This window comes from Malus sylvestris, chromosome 15, assembly GCF_916048215.2.
Source record: "Malus sylvestris chromosome 15, drMalSylv7.2, whole genome shotgun sequence".
NCBI lineage: Eukaryota > Viridiplantae > Streptophyta > Magnoliopsida > Rosales > Rosaceae > Malus > Malus sylvestris.
In genome coordinates, this window is record NC_062274.1 from 16,295,300 (window position 1) to 16,309,510 (window position 14,211).

The 14,211-nt window shown below is 36.5% G+C and overlaps 2 protein-coding genes across 2 annotated transcripts; one reads left to right on the forward strand and one right to left on the reverse strand.

Moving 5' to 3' along the window:
• Positions 1-2,919: 2,919 nt before the first annotated feature.
• LOC126605094 (uncharacterized) lies at positions 2,920-5,039 on the reverse strand. The gene has a single exon (XM_050272447.1). The coding sequence runs from the start codon at positions 3,834-3,836 to the stop codon at positions 3,195-3,197; it is 642 nt and encodes a 213-aa protein (XP_050128404.1). The 5' UTR covers positions 3,837-5,039; the 3' UTR covers positions 2,920-3,194.
• Positions 5,040-10,989: 5,950 nt separating this feature from the next.
• LOC126605095 (uncharacterized) lies at positions 10,990-13,950 on the forward strand. The gene is made up of 4 exons (XM_050272448.1): positions 10,990-12,322; positions 12,409-12,539; positions 12,607-12,682; positions 12,766-13,950. The coding sequence occupies exons 1-4, from the start codon at positions 11,041-11,043 to the stop codon at positions 13,479-13,481; spliced, it is 2,205 nt and encodes a 734-aa protein (XP_050128405.1). The 5' UTR covers positions 10,990-11,040; the 3' UTR covers positions 13,482-13,950.
• The last annotated feature ends 261 nt before the right edge of the window (positions 13,951-14,211 follow it).

The following is a 14,211-nucleotide window of genomic DNA, read 5'->3' on the forward strand; positions in this document are numbered from 1 at the left end:
TTCAAAGTTAAGAGAATTACTGAAGCAAAGACTAATTGATCAAATTACGTTATTAAACCTACAAAAGTTCATTAGGAAAATGATAATCACGCACCTATTTCACTCCTCGCTCACTCAGTTTAATTAATTTCGTTTATTATGTTTGATTTATTAAACTTGGTGGTTAGAAAAAGAATGGTGTGTAAGAAGAAGAAAATTCGTTTGTGTTATTATTTCCCAATTCATATTAGGCTTGCATAACAGTTTCTTAATTTATTTAATTAAAAATTGGTTATAATATTAGTAAAATTAATAATTTAGTAACATCAACGACAACTACAATTTCAAAGTTAATGATCTTAATGTGTCCAAAAATTGAGAGCTAATCAACACTTTTCTAGTGAGGGAAAAAAAGGTAGTTGAGTTCATTATTGATACTTTTGCTTTTACGATGATTGCGACCCATATTTTGATATGAGAATTGATAGGAGAATGATGGGAGTGGAATGGGGTACAAAACTGCCCATCTGTTCAAATCATTGCTCAATTGTTGTTGGGGGTTTCATTTTTCGGTTTTTTAGCTAAAATGGTTAATGGAATTGACATAATTTTTTACTTTAATTACTGACAATGAAAACAGAAATAATTGGTTATTGAGTTTGTCTATTGTAAATCACTTTAGTCATTTTGTAAAAAAAATTGTCAATATTTTTGTTAACTAGATGTTGGTTTGACAAATATATCCTCAAAAAGATGATCACATGGTCGTTTACGTAATAATCTAACGAGAATATTGACAGATTTTTCACGAAATTACCAAAATGGTTTATAAAGGGCACTACTTCTACCGATGTTCATTATTAGGGACCAAGCTAAAAAACTATGTCAATCATAAAGATCATTTTAACTAAAAGACCTTCACCATTTTTATTTGAATTTTTTCGTCGCCACTTTCGAACACATAGGAGTACTATTTCATTGACTATGTCATATGCTAAAGGAGTAGGATTCTCTCCCTTCTTTTTTTCCTTCCTCTTTCCTCCCCTTCTATTTGAACGGTCACGGTTAAGCCACGCCAATATCTTATATTAATTTTTTATAGAAATAAAAGACAAAATAGAGAATATGAGAGGAGATGATGAAAAGAAAAGGGGAAAGAATCCTAGTCCTATACTAAAATACTTGCAATGGTACTATTTCAACCCAATTTCTTAATGTTTCTTACATAGATTCTTCTATGATTGGTGATTTGAAAGTATATCTTAATCGTATAAATTTGCGTTGCAGAAACATAAAGATATTTTGGTAAAAGAAGAATTTAGGACTAGGGTTCTTAAGTCGCAAATTGTCCCCTTGTGTTAGAGGTGGCTTGTACTTTCTATTTAGATATTGTTTCTCCCTATGTTGGCATATGGTTTAAAGGCGGTAGGGGTTTTTGTGGTTTGGTCAACAATGCTCATAGGGCATGAAGTGGCCTAACTTCATAGTGCCTAGATACCTCCAATCTCCTTTCTCCCATTTTTTAGATCTTAATACTTTTTCTATTGATAGTTTACTCAACCACTCATACTTATATCATACTTATAGGTAAACAAACTCTCCTAATCAAATCTACTTTAGCTTTAAATGATGGGGAAGATCAAAAGAAAATAAAATAATCCAACAAGTTTTCTCGTCCAAGAAATTTCTTTTAAAAAAATGGTCTTTAAAGTTTTTGGGTGACGACCTTCAAACTCTTTTGCATCGTCACTGAATAGATTGTTCATATCATTAGCGACTGTTTCTGGATAATTATTTCATCGCTAAAAGTTTATTTTATTTGGATGAAAAACATGGAAGAGAAAACGAGGGCAACTGATATGGTTACCTGGCTGTGAGGCTTCAAAAAAGTAAAATTATTTTGTGTTTATTTTTACCATATTGTCCATAACTTTTATTTGGTTATTTTTCTTTTGTTTTGTTGACAAAGTTAACTTGGTATTTTCATCATCTTTTAGTTGACAAGGAAGATTTTGTTAATAGGTAGTTCAGATAATGGTTCATACAAAATGAATGGAACAAGGCTCCCTTTTCAATTGGAATATTTTTTGTAAAAAATTGAAAATAAATTTGTGTTCAATGTTTATACTTTATAGTTAGGCCAATTGGTTAAAGTATTGTTTTCTCTTTGCACCTTAAGTCAAATTCACTTCTTTAAAAAAAAAAGAGTAGTTCATAATATCATCTTCTCGAACAAATATATTAGTGTTCCGATCGATTGGACTAAGCCTTATATTTCCAAGGCTGCGTGCAACTGAGGCCCAAAGAATGGGTTATTAAGGCCCAAATTTAACTTTATACGCATTAAGATCATAGTGGGCCAAATTACATCTGATGGATTTAGAGGGACAATGTAGCCAACCCATTTGAGCAAAACTTTGAGATTTGCTATTACCAAATTGGGCCTTTTGAATTGAAACTTGAACCAATTTTGTTGTAGGATATGCGTACAAGTAATACCCTAAGCCCTAACCCGTAAACCTTCGAACACATAGCACTTTCAAATTTCGGTGCAACTCACAGAATATTACTAATTATCGTATAACGTCATTAATAACATACCATGCGTCAAGACTCCCGAATAATTTTCATCACTAATTCATTCGTTCACATATATTATAACACGTAACACGTAACGTTATACACAAGGACCAAATCAACAAATTGAAATTTTGGTCAAACAAATTAATATATATCCAAATCTTTGAGTGGGACCCACTGTACCGAGAGTGTACCAGGTGGATGCTGACTCATTGCATTTGGGAAATTTCAAAGTTTGTGATTCTGTCTCATCCTTTTTCTGGTCAATCAATGCAGTCAACGCAGATAATTCTCCAAATATAATTATAAATATAAATATAAATAAATGGGTTGATTAGTAAAACAAAACCAAGGCAGGTATTTCTGATTAAATTCTGTAATTTTCGTTTTTGCCAGTTAGCCCCTCTCTAACCCATGCACACACGCACTACCCAAAACGAACAACCTTCACCATTTTCTCTGCGTTCCTAAATTTTGCTAATTAGTCCCTATACTATTCACATTTTTCATCTCCTACACCTTACTCTGCAGAAACCTACCTAACCGCCTGGCATGGCCGCCATTGCCATAAAACTCCATTTCTTCCTATACCCACTAAATTACTCAACGCACCCCTCAGATTCAGATTTCAAAATTCAAATTAGGTCTCCGTCTTCCCCGATAAACCTCGCCAGCGCAGCATCGTCCCAGTCCATCTCTACCCCCACCCCCGCCCAACCACTACGCGCCAACTCTTTTGTTTCACTACACGCGCCGCCGAATCCACTCGCCTCTTCCTCCTCCGCCATTACCAACTTCAAAGATTCCAAGCCGATAACCTCCTTTGCAAGCCCGTACAAACCGCTGACCTCCTCCACCTCCTCCATCAACCACTTCTCCGACTCCAACCCCAGCACCTCCTTCGCAATGCCGTACAGCCCGCCGCACAGGTCGACGCTCGCCATGACAGTCGACACCGAGTCCGAGAACGCCGGCCCACAGCTCTCCTCGTTGAGGTTGATCGTGACGTACGACGAGGGCAGCGCTTGGAACACCCACGACGAGGAGTACGGGTTCTCGACGAAAGTCACCGCCGTGGCACCTGCAGCGGGGACGATCGGCCAGTCTTTGTTCACGAGCTTCGCGAGCTCCTCGAGCGCCCCGCCGTTTGCCTTGGTTAGCATAGTCTTAACGTCGTCGTTTTCCACTTTCTCAGCCGCCAGATCTCGCTGCTTCTTCGCGGCGCTCCCCTCGTCTTCCGCCTCTTCGCTTCCGGGTCTCTTGCGCGTGTCCTCCATGAGAGAGAGAGAGAGAGAGAGAGAGAGAGAGAGAGAGAGCAGTGAGGACTGTGGAGTGTGCGCGCGCGCTCGGTGTGGTGTGTACTGTCGTATTTATCGGGTGGCCCACACCGCAAGCGGAGGAAAAAAACGAAAAAGGATTTATGGACTCATATTTGTAGGTCCCCATCTTGGGATGATCTCAGCCGTTGATACTCACTCGCGTGGAGGATTCAACGGCCCGGGCTATGTTCAAGATTTTGGTGCCACGTTGGAAGGCGCGGTGACGTGGCGAGTGGGAGAAAGGAAAATGCGCGATTTTATTGTGCATTAATTAGTGGCAGAGTGGGGGAAGGAGGCTTGGAGAGAAAGAAAGACGATATTAGTTCCTTCGTTTCAATTAGGAAATTACTGTTTTGGACATGCAATTTATTTGCTATTTATCCAACAAAAATTATTATTTCTAGATACTCTTCTCATCCCAGAGCTGTTTATTTAGCTTATCGGTTAAGCAAAAACATTGAGTAACAAAGTGTGCGGAAACATCTATAAGGTGTAAATAAAAGGTTTGAAAATTGAAGTTACTTTCATATTGTCGATATTTTCACGAAATATCGAATAAAAAAAAGATATGAAAAGAAGAAGAAATCTATACTTCACTCCATATGAAGTAGATTTTAAAACATCAATAAATTTGGCTTTCTATTGCAGAAATTTCAGTGCAGAATGTAGATTGTGGTCGACTCGTTTTCTTCTTTGTTTCTTCTTCACATTTTCTTTCAATATCGTTTGCTTTCGTGGAAGAGATTGAGTTTTCAGTCTGCTTTGTGAATTCAATTTGCTGATTTCTAGTGCAGTAGAGGTTTGGAAAGTTTGGCATATCAACTATTTGATTGGCTTCAAGCCTTCAAGCTTTCAGCACGATGTCATTCACCAAGCGCGCACGTCATCTGTGATTTTATAGTTTGAATTATATTTGGGTTTACACCTGTACCATCAGAGGTTTCAACATCAAGGTCCGAATCGGACGCATTTGTCTAGTGCACTCCTGCACATAATTTGTTCGACGAAATGTTTAAATGAATTGAGATTCTGCTTTCAATTTTACATTCCGTCTTATTTCAAGATTCTGTAATTTTTTTTTTTGGTACAAATCATGTTATTGAATGATCTCAAATGCTGAGTTTTTAAACATGACGCTTGCTCTCTTGTTTTGGGTTTGTATATCTCTTGATGGGGTTTTCTTTCTAAGTGAGAAAGTGAAGAAAATATCGATAATATCGGCGAAATATCGCCGATATTATCGTTTTTTGGGGACCCCGATATTTTATTAACTATCCAACTTGTTTTCGGAAAAATATCGCGATATTATCGATATTATCGATAATATCGCGATATTTTCGAAACTATCGCGATATTTTGTATGGACTCATCGGAGAACAAAGCCGGAGCAAATAATCCGAACCCCTAAATCCCTAAATTCTAATTCAAAGCAAATGAACTGAATCTACAATACAGGAATCCCTAAAATCGATTTCAGTACAAAAATCAACATGCAGAAAAATCGCAATCTGTACAAAAATTGTAATTTACAAGCCGAGAAGAACGCCGGAGCAAATTAACCGAATCCCTAAATCCCCAAATTCGAATTCAAAGCAAATGAACTGAATCCCTAATTCCTAAATCTCTAAAATCGATTTCAGTACAAAAATCAAGCAACATGCAGAAAAATCGCAATCTGTACAAAAATAGAATCCCTAATTCCTAAATCCCTAAAATCGATTTCAGTACAACAATGGTGCAACATGCAGAAAAATTGAAATCTGTACAAAAATTTAAATTAAAAGCCGAGAAGAAGAGAAGTAGGAGCCTGGGAACATCGTCTTCCTCACGAATCCAAGACGGCTGGGACAACATCGTGCTCCTCAGTGGTGTCGGCGGCTGGGACTACGATGATTTCCGGTCGATCTCCATGGAACAAGGTGGTTTAGAAGGCGGTTATCGAGTGGTGTCGACGGCTGGGTTTAGGGCGGGTGAGATGGGAGGAGCAGAGGGAGACACGGACGAGGAGGATCGAGAGATGGATCGAGATTCGAGAGATGATGTCTCTGTGTGTGTGTGGAAGAACTGGAGAAGGGGGAAGGGAGGGAGAAGACTGAGAACGAAGGGTCAGAGAGAGAAGAGAGAGATTGAGACGATTCGAGAAAGGAAGGAAAGGAATGATCGAGATAGAGACTGAGCTCCGTGTGTGGTGTGGTGTTGGGGGTCTCGAAGTGTGTGTGTGGTGGAGTGTGAGTTCTTCACTGTTTTTTACTGTCTGTATGGTGGCGTGTAAGAAAAAAAAAGCATCCAATGCTCCAAATAATTCAAAACCTATCTCTAGCTCTCTGATCCAATGATCCAAATAACTTTTTGCAATTTCAGAGCATGGACAACAAATAATACTGCTTTCATAATGAAATCGTGTGACAGTCAGTAAGATTCTTTCACATGCAAAACAGTGTCAATGTCTGTTATATACTTACATTCTTTCAATGTATGTGTGGTGGAGTATCAGAGGCATTCACAGAATTTTCGTTTCTTCTTCTTCCCATACCATTTTCAAAACCATTACAGATCCATTCCAAAGCTTGAACACAAAGGGTTCCATATTTAAGGTAAGTTTACAAACTTAAATTTATATTATTGTAATTTATACAACAACAAATAAATTTGTGTGGACTCGTATGTTAATTTTTTTAAGTAATTAATACTTGCATGTTAATTTTTGTAAGTAATTAAGTAATGTTAACAATTACATGTTAATTTTTTTAAGTAATTAAGTAATGTTGTATAATTATTCCCTAGGATAATTTTAATATGTTTAATGTTATTTATTATTTTATTTCCCTTACCATTTTCAAAGTCATTCCAGATCCATTCCAAAGCTTGAACACAAAGGGTTCCATATTTAAGGTAAGTTTACAAACTTAAATTTATATTATTGTAATTTATACAACAACAAATAAATTTGTGTGGACTCGTATGTTAATCTTTTTAAGTAATTAATACTTGCATGTTAATTTTTGTAAGTAATTAAGTAATGTTAACCATTACATGTTAATTTTTTTAAGTAATTAAGTAATGTTGTATAATTATTCCCTAGGATAATTTTAATATGTTTAATATTATTTATTATTTTATTTCCCTTACCATTTTCATTATCAAATTGGATTATTATTCATCACCATTATCAAATTGGTGGATTATTCATTAAATTGGATTATTATTATCAAATTGGATTATTATTCATCACCATGTTTTATATTAGGATTATTTTTTTATCAAATTGGTGGATTATTCATTAAATTGGATTATTATTATCAAATTGGATTATTATTCATCACCATGTTTTATATTAGGATTATTTTTTTATCAAATTGGTGGATTATTCATTAAATTGGATTATTATCAAATTGGATTATTATTCATTAAATTGGATTATTATTATCAAATTGGATTATTATTCATCACCATGTTTTATATTAGGATTATTTTTTTTATCAAATTGGTGGATTATTCATTAAATTGGATTATTATTATCAAATTGGATTATTATTCATCACCATGTTTTATATTAGGATTATTTTTTTATCAAATTGGTGGATTATTCATTAAATTGGATTATTATCAAATTGGATTATTATTATCAAATTGGATTATTATTCATCACCATGTTTTATATTAGGATTATTTTTTTTATCAAATTGGTGGATTATTCATTAAATTGGATTATTATTATCAAATTGGATTATTATTCATGACCATGTTTTATATTAGGATTATTTGACACACCCCGTCCCGAAGGAGGGCATGCTGGCCGTCACGTGAGAGTGACGTAACCATTTGCACAGTACGGAAGCTTTAAGATACAATTTATAAGTTGATACACCCAAAGGTGAGTCCTAATTTTGTCCATTCTGTCAGAACACCGTCGAATTCCTTGTAGTCACCACACCTTTGTGATTCCTGAACCTGGAGGGGCGCAAAACCAAAATTGAGTGGGTCAGTAAAACAATTCTTTTCCAAATCCAAACATTTCTCAAAACGTTGTAACCCCTCTCCGTAAAACCTGTATACTTTCCCAGAAATGTAAAATATAAATATACATATATATTCTCAAAACTTCATTTTTACTATCTCAACATTTTTCTTTATCAATCATGCCATGCCATGTCTAATTCAACAGTTAAGTATGGATGCATCAACAATAATCATATCAGGTGCAAGAAAGTAATCAACCGGAGGCCCTCTAATAGCCCTATACGGTTGAACCTAGAGCTCAAAATCTATCACTCTCACTCTGCCGGAGTCACCTTTGTGACCTGTCCGGCCTTCTGCACATAAGTTACGCTCTAGTGCTTTCTCATCAATCATCTGTGCACATAATCTAAGGTCACCCACCAGTCGAAATCTCACTAACACTCTTCGACTGGCCCGTCGCACCCACTCCGCGTGGACTGTGCGACCAGCATCTACTTGGATCCAAGGCGAGCGTGCGATGCGGTGAATACTATAAGCACTAAACTATGGTGCAGGATTTGAGCTCAATATACATCAACATCATCATAACAGTAATTAAATACTCACCTGATACTCACCTGTGCGTCCGCCGCACCATTCATTCATATGCATCATATCTCAATTCATACTTTTCATATCATTTCATGCATGGAAATTCGATTCACATTTCTATATACTTTGCATATAATTTTATGCATGGCATCTCAATTCACATCTCAATATACTTTTCATATAATTTTATACATTGCATTTAAAGCATAATTTCATGCATTTTCAATTTCTGGGAAAACGGTAAGTATATATGTATACGGAAAACAAAACTGCCCACTCACCTGGAGTTCGCCCTACAACTCCCTAGCACAATACGCCAAGGCGTCATGACGATCGGCGCCTAAAACAATAATCAATTCCAACCTCAAAATTCATATCGATAGAATATATAACTTATATAAAATACGTCACTACGTAGTTCGATCCGGAAGATCCACCACTCAGATTTTAAATCCATAACTTCCAGAGGTCCACAATATATCTCTAGGATAACATCCTAAAATTTCATCACCATCCAACGGTCGGATCTCCGTCAATTAACAAAACTAAGTGACGGTTAACATTTTATTTTATGAACTTACAACTCCAATTCCGGAAGATCCGTAACTCGGATTCCCAATCCGTAAGTTCCAATAATCCTCAAACATTACGTATTGCAACGTATCAAAGTTTGGTGATGATCCAACGGTCGGATCGTCAATTCATATTTTCACCTAAATGCAAAAACTATAAAACGTTATTTGAACACCTAACCAACAATCCTTAATAACTTTCTCATACGGTGCTCAATTTGGGTATATGAATATACCACAGTGATCTACTCGACGTCACGGACGTCGAAATATTTTTAAAATAATTTTTTTACTGTAGCACGCGCCCCACGCGCCAAGGAAGGCACGGGTCCACGCGCCCCCACGCGCACCTTCTTCTTCCTTGGGTCGCCGGACTGGTTTTTCCGGTGACCGGAAAACTGGGCATTTTTCAAATGCCTTGTTCTCCTTCGTTTCTCAACCATTTTCTTCGTATAATATATCAAATTGAAGCCCCAAACATTTAGAATCACAATATACTACTTTAAAGCTCTAAAAACCAGGAAATCTCACCGGAAAAATTCCAAGAAAACCGGCCAAAGATGAACCACGTGATCCCGACGTCCATTTTGTTCAAACGAGGCACTCCGAGCCTCCTCGTGACCTCCTTAAGCTCACTGTGGGCTTGTTTTGGCCTAAAACGTAGTCATTTAGAAGATCATGAACAGTGCCATTTCACGGGGCTTTAAAAACTAGGGTTTTTCGAAATGAAACTCACCTGAATTTGGTATCCCCGTGTTCGTGAAGTCCTTAGGATCACGATGGTAGTCTTAAATTGGACGTTCGTGGAGGTTTGATTGAGGTTGTGTGTGAGTCCGTATGTTCGAGAGTAAGAGAGAGAGTGAGAGAGTTTTCTGAGATGAAAGAAGAAAAAGAGAGAGAAGGAGTTACGGGTTTTAGGGAGGGAAATAAGGAATGGGGATCCCACGTGGTCCTTTTCCAATCCCCAACTCCAAACCACAAAATTTTAACCTAAAAATCTAAGTTCCATCCTTATTAAATTCCATTTTATTTTCAAAACTTAGGAACCTAGATAATTATCAACTTGAGCTTCACATACTTAGTATTTCTTAAGGGCAATTTCGTCCATTCACAGCCACAAATGTAATATTTTGGAACGGGCTGTGACATTATTTCTTTATCAAATTGGTGGATTATTCATTAAATTGGATTATTATCAAATTGGATTATTATTATCAAATTGGATTATTATTCATCACCATGTTTTATATTAGGATTATTTTTTTTATCAAATTGGTGGATTATTCATTAAATTGGATTATTATTATCAAATTGGATTATTATTCATCACCATGTTTTATATTAGGATTATTTTTTTATCAAATTGGTGGATTATTCATTAAATTGGATTATTATCAAATTGGATTATTATTATCAAATTGGATTATTATTCATCACCATGTTTTATATTAGGATTATTTTTTTTATCAAATTGGATTATTATTCATTAAATTGAATTATTATCAAATTGGATTATTATTCATTAGTATTAGGTTTTATTATTCCATATTATTTGTATAATTACTTAAATTTTTACAATCATTTTCTTTACTTTGTATTTAATTCTTCTGTAGAATAACTTTATTATTTAGGTTCTCTTATTTTATCAAAAAATAATTGTCTAATTTTCATGAAAAATAAATATAGGTACGTTTAAGATGTCCAGTAAACGTGACCCAGCTTGGGAACATGGAGACCCAATAGACGGAAACAAACATGGCACAATTTGCAAATATTGTGGTCGGGTAATGAAGAGTGGCGGAGTGACACGACTGAAGTATCATCTTAGTGGATTAGATCCATCAAAAAATGTCCAACGATGCGATAATGTCCCCCCAGAAGTGAAGGCATTCATCATCACATTATTAAAAAATAAAAAACAGCAGAAGGAAAAGATAGCATAGGGAATGGAAAATATTCGAGCTGGGCTACGAGGAGAAGTTTATGGCCAAGCGGTTGACAGTGATGATGATGACGATGAGGACGAATGTGATGATGACATGGGACCTGAAGAACGACGCAGTTTGAAACAAGCATTACGTGCCTCCAAACAGTCAGCATGGGAAAGAGAACACCTTCATAAAATTCCTAATAGGGGACAAGGTTCCGGGACAAGTGGTGGTGCACAAATGAGACGGGGAGGCAGTCTTAGAGAATCACAACCAACACCACCAATAGCCTCAAGTTTATATAAGTCATCCAACGCACGTCAAAAGAGTGTTTGGAGTTATTTCAAGGGAGGTAATGTGAAGGAGGGAATGGGGCGTCTAATTAGCAAGTTCTTTATCTATGAAAATGTCCCTGCTGCGAATGCATCATCACATCATTTCAAAAATATGGTAGTGGGATGTCAACAGGCCGGTGTTGGAGTACAACCTCCCACTCCATATGAGATAAGAAACAAATATTTGGATATGGAGTATAAAGACATTGGCAAGTATGTTAACAAGTTGAGGTCAAAGTGGGAAACTAATGGTTGCACAATCATGTGTGACGGATGGACCGGCCCGACCAGATTATCTATCATCAACTTCATGGTATACTCCAAGGGAAAGACAATTTTTTTGAAGTCTGTTGATGCTTCAGACCATATAAAGAATTACAAGTATATTTACAAATTATTGAGGGATGTAATCATGGAGGTGGGAGAGCATAATGTTGTCCAAGTCGTGACCGACAACGGTTCTGCATTTGTCAAAGCTGGAAAAAAGTTAATGAAGCATTATAATGTGTTTTGGACATCATGTGCAGCACATTGTATTGATCTCATGTTTGAGGCAATGGGGAAGAGAGAGAATGTTGCTACTGTGGTCAAAAGAGCTAGAACGATCACAAATTATATTTACAATCACGGTTGGTTGTTGGCAAAGATGCGTGAATTTTGCAAAGGAGAAATTATCCGTCCAGCTACCACTCGATTCGCCACCAACTATATTGCATTAAACAGCCTACTCAAGAAGAAAGCAGGGTTGAAGCAACTATTCACTAGTGACGATTGGGCCAACCACAATTTCAGCCGCTCAAATACAGGTCGTATGGTGGAAAGTATAGTTCTTGACCATGCTTTTTGGACTCAAACAGAACATGTGTGTCAAGTGTTTGAACCTCTTTACAAAGTTTTACGGATCGTTGACACAGAAGTGTATCCTACTATGGGGGCAGTATATGAGTTGATGCGTGTAGTGAAGGATGAATTGGAAAGAAAACATGGTGCAAGGTGGGTCATAAAAATAATTGAAGACCGATGGTATAAAACATTATACCACGATTTGCATGCAACAGGTATAAATTATGTCATAATTTGCAATTCATTTTTTTAGTTGCATAAGTATTATTTCTCTTATTAGAGTATGTGTTTCTTTGAACAGCATATTATTTGAATCCCCGATACCAATACAGACCCGGTGTTGGAGATGATGGTGACCTTATACGTGCTGTACATAATGTATACTCTAAATTAGACCCTGCATCACCAGCAGTTGGCCAATTTGGAAATGAGGTACACAATTACTTAAATTATAATAATTACTTTGTTGGATTAAACTAACACAATTTATTGTATTCAGCTAACATGGTTTAAAGATGCAAGAAGAACATTTGGAGAACCAACATCAGTTGCTGCTCGAACAAATATGTCTCCTAGTGAGTATAAACATATTTCACTATAAGTTTATAATAGAATTTGTTCGAGTTATTAGACTTATCAACATTATTTTTCATTGTAGCTGAATGGTGGATCATGTATGGGACCGATGCACCAACTGTGAGAAAGTTAGCAATAAAAGTATTATCACAAACAGCTTCCTCATCTGCTTGTGAAAGAAATTGGAGCACATTTGCACTCATACACACAAAGCAAAGAAATAAGTTGGCTCATAGTAGCTTGGAAAAATTAGTTTATTGCTACTACAACATGAAGCTTCAAATTCGAGATAAGGAAGCAGAAATCGATCATGTCGACCGTGGTGACCCACTAGATGTGTTTGATATTGTTGGTGAAGATGATGATACGGAGGGTAACCAACTTTTTCAATGGATTAGACCTCTTCATTTAGATGATGATGAAGGCAACCCAGCTCCCAGAGTTGCTGAAGAAGCACGTAATGAAGGGATAAATGTAGAAAGAGTATTAGAGGAGGAGGTGGGATCTAGCAGCTCTGACTCTTTCGAAGAACTTTTGCACCCAAGACCAAGAAACACTGGAATTCCACCTTCTTCCAATCCTACACAACCACAACATCGTGCGGATACTAATGATAGCTCTAGTACAAGATCAGGAGACTCACCTACCACCGGAGGTGGGAATGATGAAGGACATAGTGGAGCTGGAGGTAGTGGAGCTGGAAGTAGTGGTGGTGGATATGGAAACTATTATGGACCACCACCTCCCGGATATATGAGCCCCTTCACTGGTGAGGCAAACTTCACGCATGCAACATAGGATAATGACCATGGCAGTAGGAGGGCAGGACCAGGAATTGGTGCCATAGGGAAGGACTATACTCGCAGAGAAAGAGGCAAGGGGATTTTGTCAAGTCAAGAAGATGACTCGTTATCTAGAACTTCAGACTCTGTTGGATTGGGAAGTAGTAACTATGGTTATACTCATAACCAACCATTTCCCTACCCTTCATATCCCATTCATGTTGGGATGGAATCGAGTGACTCATGGAAACAATCCCAGAGTCAATCTTCAAATGATTTTTCTTATGGACAACCTCAACCAATCTCGGATCCATATGGGTGGCATATTAACAATTACATGCAAAACTATTTTGGGGATTTATCATTTGATAACTACTCTTCACAATACACTCATTCTACACATAGAGATGATGAAGATAGTGAAAATTTTGAACCTCATAGGAACTCTATGTGGTATTAAAGTGTAAAATATTGTACTAATTCATTATATATAAATGATTATAGTGTGCTTAGACTTCTTTCATTAATTACTACATATTTTCTACACTCACAATATTTGTCAGATCGCTATATAATCAACTTGATAATGTTAAATCCATCATGCAATGCATTTCCTTCCAATTTTTTGTGATAAACTAATAGATAATTGACTAAATAAACATCCTACAAAGTTTCAATAAAAATTTCCAAGTTTTTCTTACAATTTCCGTGGTTTCCATGTAATTTTTATCGATATCGATATTTTA